This window comes from Spea bombifrons, chromosome 1 (assembly GCF_027358695.1).
Source record: "Spea bombifrons isolate aSpeBom1 chromosome 1, aSpeBom1.2.pri, whole genome shotgun sequence".
NCBI lineage: Eukaryota > Metazoa > Chordata > Amphibia > Anura > Pelobatidae > Spea > Spea bombifrons.
In genome coordinates, this window is record NC_071087.1 from 113579818 (window position 1) to 113593217 (window position 13400).

General features: G+C 39.0%; 1 protein-coding gene across 1 annotated transcript in view; it reads right to left on the reverse strand.

Annotated features, from left to right (window-relative positions):
• Positions 1-280: 280 nt before the first annotated feature.
• The window catches only part of TRPV4 (transient receptor potential cation channel subfamily V member 4), a 49016-nt gene continuing 35896 nt past the window's right edge, over positions 281-13400 (reverse strand). Inside the window, exons 10-16 of the mRNA XM_053469202.1 lie at positions 13286-13359; positions 12289-12454; positions 7867-7933; positions 6964-7280; positions 5353-5480; positions 2183-2304; positions 281-928 (exon numbers count right to left, since the gene is read on the reverse strand). Coding sequence (XP_053325177.1) covers positions 768-928; positions 2183-2304; positions 5353-5480; positions 6964-7280; positions 7867-7933; positions 12289-12454; positions 13286-13359 — 1035 coding nt within the window. The 3' untranslated portion in view covers positions 281-767. The remainder of the gene's footprint in view (positions 929-2182; positions 2305-5352; positions 5481-6963; positions 7281-7866; positions 7934-12288; positions 12455-13285; positions 13360-13400) is intronic.

Below are 13400 nucleotides of genomic sequence, written 5' to 3' on the forward strand. Positions count from 1 at the left end.
TGCTATATGTTACACACATTAACACGATTATTATTACTATTGAGTAGTGTCAGAGGTAGGAGCGAATTAAGAAGCTGACACTACGTCAACACACAACGAGTGTGGGAACCTAATATATTACATAAGTTGGTAAGCAGTTAGCCCTGAAATGTCTGTAATCAGATACACATAGAAAAGGCATAATACTTTATATAGTGGCCCATCTGCACACTTTGTAGTAAAGTGGGTACCTAATCTTCTTGCTCTTTCAAAATTTAATGTGGGGGGGGGGGAGTTACAGGCTGCTTGCAAATGTAGTGCCCAGAGAGCTTATGTCAGCTGTTTTCATTTTGATTCTGTTCCCATTTTCACAATACACTTTTATTAAGAAAATGGGAAATACTTAATGATTTTATTAATTTAAAATAACCTTAATATCCATTCTGCCTTATTGCAGGATATTGTACTTAATGCAGCACCATCTCGTTGTCTGCTTATGTTGCCTGGTCTCTTAAGATATCCATGTATTAAAACACATTTACAAATAAAAACTTTTAACTTTACTTAAAAAAATAAATATAAACCAATAATCCAAGTCCATTTATCGTCAAGATCAGGAATTCTGAGATACTGCAGTAATTATTTCAGCCAGGTAAGAATACATATTTGTGCAAAAGTGCGAATGTTCCAAAAACTGGTTAGCAGCAAATACTGGTTCTGGGCCATCTTGAGCACAGTATACTGCTGGCTTCCATGGACACAGACCGAGAATTTATGGCTTAGAGCTGCTAGATATGAGTCTCGTCTTTCTTCCAGTTCTGGGGGTATCCATGTCTTTGGTAAGGTGAATGTGCTCTTGAAATGTGATCCAGAGGTACTACAACATCATCATTATGATTTGTGTTTTTATTCAGTTCTACCACTCTAGGGACCACCACAGACCACCGATCTGCAAAAGGTACAGATAAGACAATATTAAAAATCACCTGGAGGAAAGAGACACTAGAGTAAATGTACATTATGCTTCCTAGCAAATTTTCCAATTACAGTTTAGTTATAATTATCACTTGATCCAGCTTGAATTATGGAATGCCGAATTAAATAGATAATAGTACATTCATTCAGTATCACAGTTGGATATGCGTTTCCTTTATCAGTAATTGGAGAAGCACAGCATATCTTCAAATCCTTTGTGATTTAATACACTCCATACAAATTGTTTGTAGCTCACAATAAATACTGTCATGGCTATCACCAGGTATACTGTTGGTACAGTGGTGTTTGGACAAAGTGCTGGCTTGTTCTCTAGACGTGCAAATTGCCTCAGCAGGAATTGCCATACCAGACAGCCTCCAGTCCCCAGCTCCCCAGAGCCCCCCCCCCTGGGATTAGCCCAATGATGTTGGTAGGCAGGACCGATGCGGTCTGTGGGCAGGACCGACTCCAACCGCTTCATATTTCTGTGGCGGTGGGAAGGGGAATGGTCATAGACAGGGAGTAGGTAGATCTAACGCCGCTCTTGAGACCCAGAGATGTCAGTTCCTCTTCAATTCTAACATTCCACTTGCAAAGTGTGTTGCTTTTAGCTAGTCATACTATCATTAATACACCTTGCTCCTAGAATGTAATGACTATTCACTTTAGACATGGGAGTGAGTGACTCTGTTTATTCCATTTACACACTTTAGGCCTGAATGACACTTGAGCACTAGGAACATTTGTTATTAATTATTTGATGTAGCTATTTGAGGGCTTTCTGTGGAATGCCGGTGTATCCCATGACCGCTTCAATAGGATTCCTTAAATTCACATATTGCCCATATATAGTAAGAACGTATACCCTAACTGAAAGTAAAGGGGTATAAATACTCATCTTTACAAGGGCAAGGTCTCTTCCTCCTTCTTATTAAGGATACAGAGCCTACAGTAGCTACTACCATCAATCAGTACTGTATGTATACTACTTTGTTACCAAATAAATCTACTTAAGACTTAGAAGCTGTGGTCTTGAATGCTGTTTGGTCACTAGAAAGGTTTAGATATTTAAGACAAATAATATCCAACAAGGAGAAAAACTGAATGAAAGCAAGGCAGTTTACTACATGTTTTGAGGAATAGTCTAATGTCCTTAATATGTCCTCAAAATGCAAATCCTCAATTTACAAGAACAAATGGGGCACAATGTAAGAAATATAAAACTTACCTCTCCTCAGACGTCCCACAGTCTGTGAGAACCCATAATATTGATATGTATCGCTCCTCCCTGGATCCTCATTAATGATGCCAAGATTCTGGTTCCAATGAGACCAGTTTACCTCATCGACTCTAAGATGCAGAAAGGGACATGTCCACAAATGAACCTTTATCAAGGGAATTGAAAACCTTTCTGCAGAACAAGTTATATTAATTTTCTTGAATGTAAAAACCCTAATGGGCTGTGAAGAGTCTGACTGCATACAAACAATCTACAGAGTGGAAGAAGGGCAACATATGCAATGCCACACACACCATAAAACACCATTGTGTTATTTATGGGGCTGAAACCTACCTTTTAATGCAAGTAATACGCAGACCAAAAACACTTATAAAAACACAGAAGCATGGCCCTTAAATTTGCTAACGGACTGGGCTACATGGCATCTCACAATGCAAAGAACTGATGTACACAACTATTATGCAAACACTGTTGAAGCACAAGCCACTCAATGTGTGCTTAGTTCTTGGAACCTCATTATGCCATACCCATGATAAATATCTATCTTTGTAAAGTCCAAGACTAAGGTTATAGCAGTGTATAAAGTTCCTGACCGCACAAATAATACCAGGCATAAAACAATGACATTACAAAAGCTCTAACTGTTTCAAGTAGACAAGTACAGTCAAAATGGAAAGCCTTCCTTTGTAGGACAATCGTACCCTAATGGTGGTCTGGGTGCCAATTGTGGACAATGTGTATCCATAAAGTATTCTAGTACATCAGGTTTAGAATTGTACCACACTTAAGCTATGTATGTACATATGTGCATGTTTATTATATTGTGTATATACACACACTTTTTATTATTTTTTTTAACAATGATTGCAAACATCACACGAGGACCCTAAGGGTTTTAAAAGTGTTCTCCAAACACATTTGGAAAACCATATATTACAAAGACAAGTCCTCACTGGGAAATATTTCACCTAATTCTTCTTTGGGTACAAACAAGGCATGGCTATCGCGATCGCGATCAAGTTAGCTGTGCAAATGTGGATTGTGTTCAGCAACCCCAACTATATCAATGGTTGCAAAGGCTGAGGCCACTCCACTGAAGGCTCCAGATTTACCTACAAATGTCCCAACGGGTCTGCCTGTTCAGAATGTGTGCAAGTATCTAGATTAAAATGGAATGTATGGAATTAGTATGATTAGTATGGAAGAGATTTGTATTTTTGGCATAACCCGAGTCATATGGAAAAACCTTGGATCTTACTTTTTCTTAGTCCATATTTATACCTTAATAGTCAATTGTTGTTAGATGTTAACCCTTTAAGAGAGGATTTTTTTTGTTAATGTCCCATTGTTGAGCAGTACAGCAAAATAAATATAGCAACTCAGACAACCTTTTCATACTCTAATAATTAACACAGAACAGACAAGGGTCTAATGAGGTCTAATTATGAATCAATAACAGATATCCCATTAAGTGCTGTCATAATTGCCAGCAACTGCCTGTCTCTCATATTTACTAGAAGATTTAAATACCATCTGCTAATTCATGCTGTGCCTTGTGATATAGCCGGAGACTTCATTAATATGCAAATTAAGTTGTAGCTTTTGTGTAGGACCTATTGCTGTCCCATCCCTAATAATCCCTGATTCCCTGTGGTGCCTTTTGTAACGCATCAGATTTCACCCCTTCCATACCACTGTGCCCTGAAACAATGAACGGGTGCAAGAATGAGGCGCAATTATGAAATGACTTGCCACTTGAAGGTATAAGTCCAATTTAAAACAATCACTTGCACGAAGAGGTTCTCAAAATGTTCTAGCTATGCGGTATAACGAATAGAAATCAAAAGTACCATCGGTGGAAAACAGTGTACCAAATATCTTTTTTACACTGCTGGCCATAAATAGCAAATTAAAAAAGGGAAGCCATAACACATCTGCTATAAATGCTAAAAAATAAAAGCAACCAAGCTTTCAAGAATAAGAGTATAGTCATATTAAGACTAAAGAATGCTTTAGAAATTCTTATGATTAAAAGTGGTAAAAGAGAATGTCCTTTCATTCAAAGCAAAATATATCTAATAACTTCAGTTGCTATTTTTTAATAGGTAGGAATAAATTTGAGACTTTAAGGTTCACGGGGTCAGCCATTTTGTAGCAAACAGCTTATGTGGTTTCATGACTATTCTCTCAGTTAGTAAAGGTGTTATCTCAAAATCAAGCTGGTATAAAAAGATGTCTTCTCACAGTAGTTTAATATTGGTAACTATAGTATTGCTAAGTTGTATTGGTGACATGCACATTGATGATTGTATGATAATTATATGACCACTGATATGTAGCATGTGATGATTTCTTCTGGAAAAGCTGTAAACTGCTATTTTAAACAAAGTGCCAGTCAAACCCATTTCACTCATCAAAATTACATTTTCATATATTAAGCCTAAAGTGACAGTTTTGCTCGCCATTAAAAGGCTAAGCCTTTAATTATTTAGCTGCCCTCTGAGACACAGTGGGTTAATGAGCTCCCATAATTTATATTTCCTCTGGGTACATAATATCACTCAAGGCAGTGGTGAGCAACCCCGGGCCTGAAGGGTTTCAATTCAGGTCATAGTTTAAGGCTACTTACACCTAAGCACAGATGTGACTGTCAATTCATTGGTTATTCTGGGTGAACAAATGTTTAATTTGTGGCTTGTTAGAGTCATGTTTGGGCTGGAAGTCACCCAGTGCCCCCCCCTCGCCCCAGAGCAAGGGACAATCAAATGGAGTACAGTATTGATTGATCTTATGCTTGAGTTTATTCACTAAAGACGGGTTGCAGTTTCCCAAAAAGGTCGCAGTTTCACCTCACGAAGTTCTCTTTACTTTATGAAGGAACAAACCCTATGGAATTCTTCTGCAACAATAGCTTGGATGGCATCACAGAATTCATATTTAAATCAGTTCTTCAATGTCATCTCACCAATTGAACTCATGCATTATGCAGGGCCAGATCACCCCTTCTTGCAGAGAAGTTTGCCAGGAATGGCTCTTTATAATGCATACAGAATTAATGGATGGCATAACTTTCCTGCTAATTTTGGCTTTAGAGAGTAAACCCCCCTGTTGTGGGTTTGTGTTGGTGCACACGTTCCAAAAAAATCAATGTGCCTTACCTAAAACACCAGCGCCGATCCGGTGTCCCATCAATATTCTTCCCAACTGTTACCATCTCCCCTGAGCGGAAGGCTTTTCTTATAAAGACTGGAAAAAGCCTTTCTATATCCAAGATGGTTGTGGCCCACTGGGAAAGAAAGATATTAGTGCCTATTATTAAAATCTTATGTTGACAAAGTGGTCTGTATGTCTTAAATTACAATACTGTATTTTTAACACATTTTATCAAAAGGTAAGGACAGTCAGAATTTGTGTGTGTGTGTGTGTGTGTGTGTGTAGATCCCAAATCAGCCATTATTGTAATTTCCCTTTTTTAATGATCTTATATTCACTTTAGCTTTCAGCAGTAACATTTTCTGCATCCAAAGAAAATTATTAATTAAGATAATTTTGTATTTTGGTAAATTCCATCACTGGCCTGCCATAGATACCACTCAGGGGCAAACAGTACTGGGCCTATCCCAGCAAAGGGCCCCAGCCTCACTGTTCTTACAAGGGCCCCTTATTGAATGAATGAGACAGGCCTACAGCCAACAGAGAACCATGAGCTCCTCTATCATTGTTTGCCTTTTCCTCTTATCATCTATCTCCTTCTTCTTTGTGGGGTACAGGACCTGTGTAGCCCATTTGTGAAGAGGGGACAGGACCAATTCAAGCCAGTTTAGCAATTACACATCTCCTTGAGCCCAGTAAGTATGGGGGTGACAGAACCCTTAAGGTCCACAGTTACATTAGCCCTCTAGGTTTGCTACTGAGAATCATGCCTTTATGGCCTGGAGTGCAAATCGGGGACCTGGGACCTGTAGGTGAAAGTCAGGCCCTTTGGGATGCTCCAGTGCAGATTTTGGTGGACCTCCAGCACAGATTCTGTGAGGGGGCACTTAAACCTAATTTATAATAAGCCCCGAACAAAAGCAGAAGCAAAGAGGTGCAAATCCTTTTGGGAAGTGAATTGGGATACCTGGGTAATGCAGAGGATAGTGGGGAGAAGCAGACCAAAAAAAGAAGACCGGATAAGCGAGGAACAAAAAGAGGCAAGACAAGAAATGGAGCAACAGAAAAGGAGACAAAGACAGGGAGACTAGGGAGACATTGAGAGTGAGTGTTTTGGGCATTGGGGCCAAGGCTTTTACTCTGTACTGCGCCAAGATTTCTGATGGCAGCCCTGATCACATGTCACATTTCCCTTAGATACAAGATGCCCTTAGATACAAGAAAAGAACATGATGTATTGAGATCAAAGATAATGCAGTTTCCGCTCACTGACTTCACCATGCATTATAAAGGGCCAATCCCAGTGTGTGAGCACATGCTCCAAGAATATCTTGGATCCTCCTTTGTAATACATAGTTAAATCAGCAAGTGTTCTTGAAAGTCACCTCCTCATTGATTGAACTATGCATCATGCAGCCCAGCCATTCTTGTAGACCTTTACTTAATAAACCCTGATTTCATTTTTATTTTTGACAAACTATCAACAAGCTAAGGACCCAATCTATCATCCATGGTCTTGTTTACATTAATAATTAAAGTAACAGTTTGCATAACCGATGGGAACCCGAAAAGTAGAAACGCGACACATTTCATGTTCCAAGTTCATGTATTCCTACCTGTAATTTCCAGATCTGCTTGCTTTCCTTGGAAACTTGGCCAACCGTCTCCCCCATTAATGCGATCAACATGTTAAGTAGGAGGACGAAAGTGAGAATGATGTAGGTCACTAACAGTATGATGAAGACAGCTGGATACTTAGCACTGTTGATCATATCCAGGTCACCCATGCCAATGGTCAGTTTGAAGAGGTCCAGCAGGAACTTGCTAAAGGTGCTGCTGTCCCGACACGATGGATACTCCGGCACAGTGCAATCTGTGCCATTACCGTTGCAGGTCTCATTTGTAGGGCATGGGTTCAGCAGGGACACCAAAGCTGGAGAATCAAGAGCATAATCATTACTAAATATGTGAAAAATACAGAGTAGGTTTTTTTGTCTTCAAAAGTTTAAATCTAAATTGTATATATCTTTATGGTGGTTACAGTGAATTATACCCATTACTTGGTTAGAACAATCTACCATGTCGTTTTAATGTACAGTCTCAAACACTGCCCTTTAATTTGCAAATCCAAAATAACTGCTAAAAGGCCCCATTTTCATTCCTAAGGCTATAATTGCTGTTTATTTCTCAAAGTCAGGCTATCAATTTTTCATGTACATAAAAAAAACCTTAAAGAAAAAAATAACTAACTGCTTTAAGACTTTACCTTCCAATTTTTGCTAACTCCAGAAACATCGCCCTAAATTAGTTGTCATGAAAATCTAAATTTTTTAGTAAATTGGTAACCCTTATTTACCAAGCTACCGTCTAAGATTCTATGTTCCTTATGTGCTGGAAGTTTTCTTGAAAGATATATTTGTTCACAGCAACAGGTTTTAAAATCTGCTGGTAGAAGAACAGATCTCGAACTAGGCTAGAAGTCCGGCAGAATTTTTTCTAGTTCACTGTTCTGTTCATACCTGAAGCATATCCAATCATAAACAGGAGGTACACAAGCAGGAAGCGAAATAAATCTTTAAACAGGATCTGAAAGATATAAGAGACTGTTAAAACACAAATCCATATTTAATCCTACAGGCATTGTAAATAAGCAAGCCTGGTGTAGCTCTAATTAACGGGAAATTACCCATCACATTTTCTTCTTGAAAGAAATGACCACCTGCTTATCCAGTTCCTGAGGGACAGCATGCGGATCCCTAAACAACTGTGTGTCGATTGCTTTGTGACTGAGCTATATTTTCCAAAATTTCTAGCTAACAAGAACCTAAAAATATTGATATAATGGTTGCACACCTGGCGCACACCTTGGCATACTTTTACAATCTATTATTATTATTTAATTTTATTTATATGGTGCCAGTTTACACAGCACTTCTTAAATACATACATTCAATCACAATGATGAGACTAGAATAGGCATACTAAGAAAAACTGATACATTAGGTAGAAAGGGTCCTGCTCACAAGTTTGCAATCTAGAGGGATTCTGGAATGAGTTAACAAGTGGATTAATTGTCTGAATGAGGGAGAGCATGAGTTAATGTGTTTGTGTGTATCATAGATGTATAATTGTGGAAGGGCAAAGATGGCACTAGCAGGATGTTTGAGCCTTGGGGACCAAGATGGCACAGGCAGGGTGTATATAGGACAAAGATGGCACAGGCCAGGCTGTTTGGGGACAAAGTTGACTTGTGCTGTGCTATATGGGGACAAAGATGGCAAATCTTATGTGTGTTATCTGGGTGCTGGCCAGGTTCTATGTGGGCAGTGTGGACGCCAGGGCTGACTTTGGGGTGTGCAACCTGTGATCTATGCCTGTAATTTAGGGGGTTTTAAATATACCTTTAATGCCGCGTTTTCTATGTGAATTCTAGTTCATCTGTACCTGCAAAGCTGGGTTTGTGTGTTATTCTGTAGATCCATATCTGCTATGCTATGTTTCCATACATTATTTATGTATACCTGCAAATACAGGGTTTGTATGTCTGATTCTGTTTATTTGATATATACCTTCAGTGCTGAGATCACAAGTGAATTTCAATTGATCTATACATGCAAAGCTGGGTTTGTTGATCTATACCTGCTATCGGCAGCAGGGTCTAATAGTTATATATACCGTATTTGCTCGATTATAAGACGACCCTGATTATAAGACGACCCCCCAAAATCTGAATATTAACTTAGGAAAAAAAAGAAAAAGCCTGAATATAAGACGACCCTAAAGGAAAAAAGTTTTACCAGTAAATGTTAATTCATGTAAACTATTTTTTTTAATAAAAGCTATGATTGAGAAAAATATTTTTTTTTGTTTTTATTTCTTGTATTTTCCAACCTGTCCCCCAGTTACGCACATCTGCCCCCAGGCTTGCCACACCAATATGGCACTGTGGCCCATGATATGCCTTTTGACCCCCTATGTGCCACTCTGGCTCCAGAAATGCCTTATACCCCTATATCCCATTCTGGCATTTAGGGGGTTAAAATGCATATTATGGGGCAGAGTGGCATATAGGGAGGTATAAGGCATTCCAGGAGGCAGAGTGGCATTAAGGGAGTTAAAAGGCATTGTATAGAGCACTCTGCCTCCAGAAATGCCTTATACCCCTATATGCCACTCTGGCATTTAGGGGGTTAAAAGGCATATTATGGGGCAGAGTGGCATATAGGGAGGTATAAGGCATTCCAGGAGGCAGAGTGCACTATTAAATGCCCCCTTAACGCCACTCTGCCTCCTGAAATGCCTTATACCTCCCTATATGCCACTCTGCCCCATAATATGCCTTTTAACCCCCTAAGTGCCAGAGTGGCATATAGGGGTATAAGGCATTCCAGAAATGCCCTACACACACACACACACACACACACACACACACACACTTACTTACTTACTTACTTACCGGTGCTTCCAATTTCCTGCTGTATTGCCGGGGCAGCGGGTTGACGTCTCATTCCGCGGCAGCCGGAAGGAGGTGGAGTTGGCAGCGGGGGTTTGTATGCGTCCGTCGCAAATACCTTCCCCGGCTGTCAGAGATGAGAGTTCCCCGCACCGGTGCGGGGAACTCTGATCTCTGACAGTCGGGGAAGGTATTTGCGACGGACGCATACAAACCCCCGCTGCCAACTTCACCTCCGGAAGCACCGGTAAGTGTGTGTGTGTGTGGGGGGGCGACTACACGAGGATCCAGGTCCCCTGCAGCGGTGCGGGGGATCTGGATCTTAGTCTCATAATCAGACCTCTATTTGAGGTCTGATTAGAAGACGACCCCGATTATAAGACGAGGGGTATTTTTCAGAGCATTTGCTCTGAAAAAAACCTCGTCTTATAATCGAGCAAATACGGTATATTTATATATATATCAGCAACTGGGGCTAATAATATATATGGGCAGCAGGGGCTAATATATATATATCAGCAGCAGGATCTAATATATATCAGCAGCAGGATCTAATATTTATATATATCGGCAGCAGGGTCTTAATATTAACGAAACTACCAGTTCAGCTGTAATTTTGAAATCATGTTTCAATCATAGTCTTTACTTCAAAGAGATAAGTACTCATTATGTAGTTAAAAATGCATGTCTAATGCATATATGCGATGGGGCCATCACATCAATCAATAATAAAGGGATGGGCTTGCTGGGGGCATTAATACAAATAGTGGTGGCTGGAGGCGATCATACAAGGGTGTGGGGGCACCACATTAATCTATACTAAAAGGGCATCAATACACAAAGGGCAAAAAACAATAAGGGGGTTTAAACAACAATGCAGTGTGAAAAATCCATCCTGATGTAGATGTCTGTGAAGCAGATTGCTGTTTGTGTGTTTTTGGTTATCAGTGTAGCAGAGCCTGTCCTGGTGTGTGTGTGTGTGTGTGTGTGTGTGTGTGTGTGTGTGTGTGTGTGTGTGTGTGTGTGTAGGTGTTGGTGTGGCAGAGCCTGTCCTGGTGTGTGTGTTTGGATGTCTATGTGACAGAGCCTGTCGTGTGTGTGTGTGTTTGGGTGTCGGTAGTTTATTACTAGTATTGGATTAAAAATAAGTTTTCAAAAAGAATGCAAATTAATTGTTGAATATAGTTTGAGTTTTGCATATATAATGTTTTTGGACAGTTGCATATTAGCGATTAGCATGTGAACATCTTAGCATAATCTACCAACACCTTGACTCCTCATCACACTGCCTTGTGGTAAACAATAAAATGGCTCCGTTCTTATCACCCAGTCTGACTAATGTGACATTCTGCGATGGAAAAGATTTCATTAACCAAGAAGGACTTCTAACATAAAGCATCAGCGCAGTGTGGTGTCTGAGCAAGGAAAGTCACCCAAAATATAAAATAATTGAAAACAATGGCAGCTGCCAGATATGCAGATAATGGACATTTATTGGAACAAAATAGGATAAAATCATGTTCTTGTTAAATCTGACGTAACATTGCTGTATGTCAGGCCCAAGGGGAAATATGTTTTTAACTTTACTTAAGTTAACTGAAACATTTCATGTCACCTTGACATAGACAAGGCCATTGGTAAGTGAATCAACCCAATATTATAATCTGGTACTTTGCTTCCATCTAATGGTCGCATGTAACACTTACATCTCCTCACATAACATACATAAAAGTTAATTTTGCTTTCTTATTCTCAAGAATAAATGTTTGTATATGCACTAGGAAATGTACATTTAAAAGCTACACCATCACTATTAATTTAAAGCAAACAAAACGTCAAACATTACTAATAAATAAAACGGAAATGTAAAAATACATAAACAATTTCAAAATTGGTGCCTCCTTATGGAACATATACTAAAGAAAGTCATTTACTGATAAGCCATGTATGCAAGTTAATTCGGGGGGGGAGGGGACGGTATTCTTAAGCAGAAATGTTCATATTTGTAGTGGTAAATGTTTTTTTTGGTTATACATACTTACTGATTAATGCAATAAAAAATTACATAAAAGTATTACCAAAACAAACTAAGAAAAAATGGTATACAGAAAGAACTGAAAAATACATTTAAAAAAAAAAAAATATACTGCCTGATGTAAAACATGTAGACTAAAGAAAAACATTTATTAACACTAAAGTTCTTGACAACATTGTTCCATTATCCTTCTGTTTCTCCCCCCCCTCATGTTCCGGTCTTGCTTTCAAGGCCACCTTTTGGCTGAGGGTAACACAAGATCCGTAGAACATTGTAACCTATTTTTCATATTATTGTTAGTTCCTTTTTACGCAACACCAAATGGTTTTGTGACAGTTCTACTTCCAAGCAGGCCTCTTATACAACAAGCACCTGCAGGCAACATCTCCATCGCAGGGCCATGCTGTCACCCACATATCAGCATTGAATGAATGTGTTTTGTTGAGCACTCACCTTCTGAAGCATGATGCTGTAGGTCCCGGTCAGTTTCAAGCCTCTGGTGAAGTACAAAGCATTCATCCACCCCAAGACTAAGGCAAACACCATGACAGCCAGGTAAGCCTCAATTCCAGCCAGATACAACGAAGCGGTTATAATGATCAGCACCGAGTAGATAAAACTTGGAGAAAAGGGAAAGTTCCGATTTTAGAGTTACGCCAGTAAAGGCAGAACGCTTAATTTAACAGACATCCGTTTTCCACCCACAATATTTTCCAACCTTTGTATGGATAGGTTATTAAGTGGATACAATTTGTAAGGCCAAACTGTAAGAACGGTCAGCATTAGGATACTTGTCTTGGATTTCATAAAGCTAGTGGAATAGATGGAACACATTTTAAGTATAATGCCTTCTCATTTGAAAGCCCTCGTTTCATGGAAACCGATAGGAGGGCAGATAGGAAGCAATTGGCCCATCTAGCTCATTTTTCCTGATGTAAGGACTCGGACTATAATCAGACTATAATCAGTCCTTGGTGTGGACTAAGATTCAGGATAGCTTTATGTTTATCCCATGCATGTTTAAATTCCTTTGCTGCTGTTCCATTTATTTACCACCCCCTCTTCCCCTATTCTGAGCTTCAAAATCACAAAAGTATGCAACCAGATCAAATCAAATAATCAACTAGCTACATGCAAGTAACTGTAGTGAAATGATATATAGTATATAGAATATAGTATAATATAGCATTTAAAGAAAATGTAAAATACTAACGTCTGTTATATTAAAGCTTTAAGGTGAAAGCTGTTTGTTATTGAAGAATGACTCTGTAATTATGTATTTCATAATTCAGTATGATCAGTAAACCATCTAAACTTATATCTGTATGATAGCAATAGGATTTTTTTTCTGCAGGTAACGTAGCCCATAACTTTAGACAAAATGAAAATTTAAAAATAAGCATAGCTATATGTAGATATAGGTCCACTGTAAAGTGTGCATGCCACTTACTAAAGCAATTGAAACGATCCATCGATAAACAAGGAATTCACACCCGGGCACTTTTTCATGAACAGATCTTTCATCTGTGGAATATACACAAAATGCATATTTAAAACCTCAACAT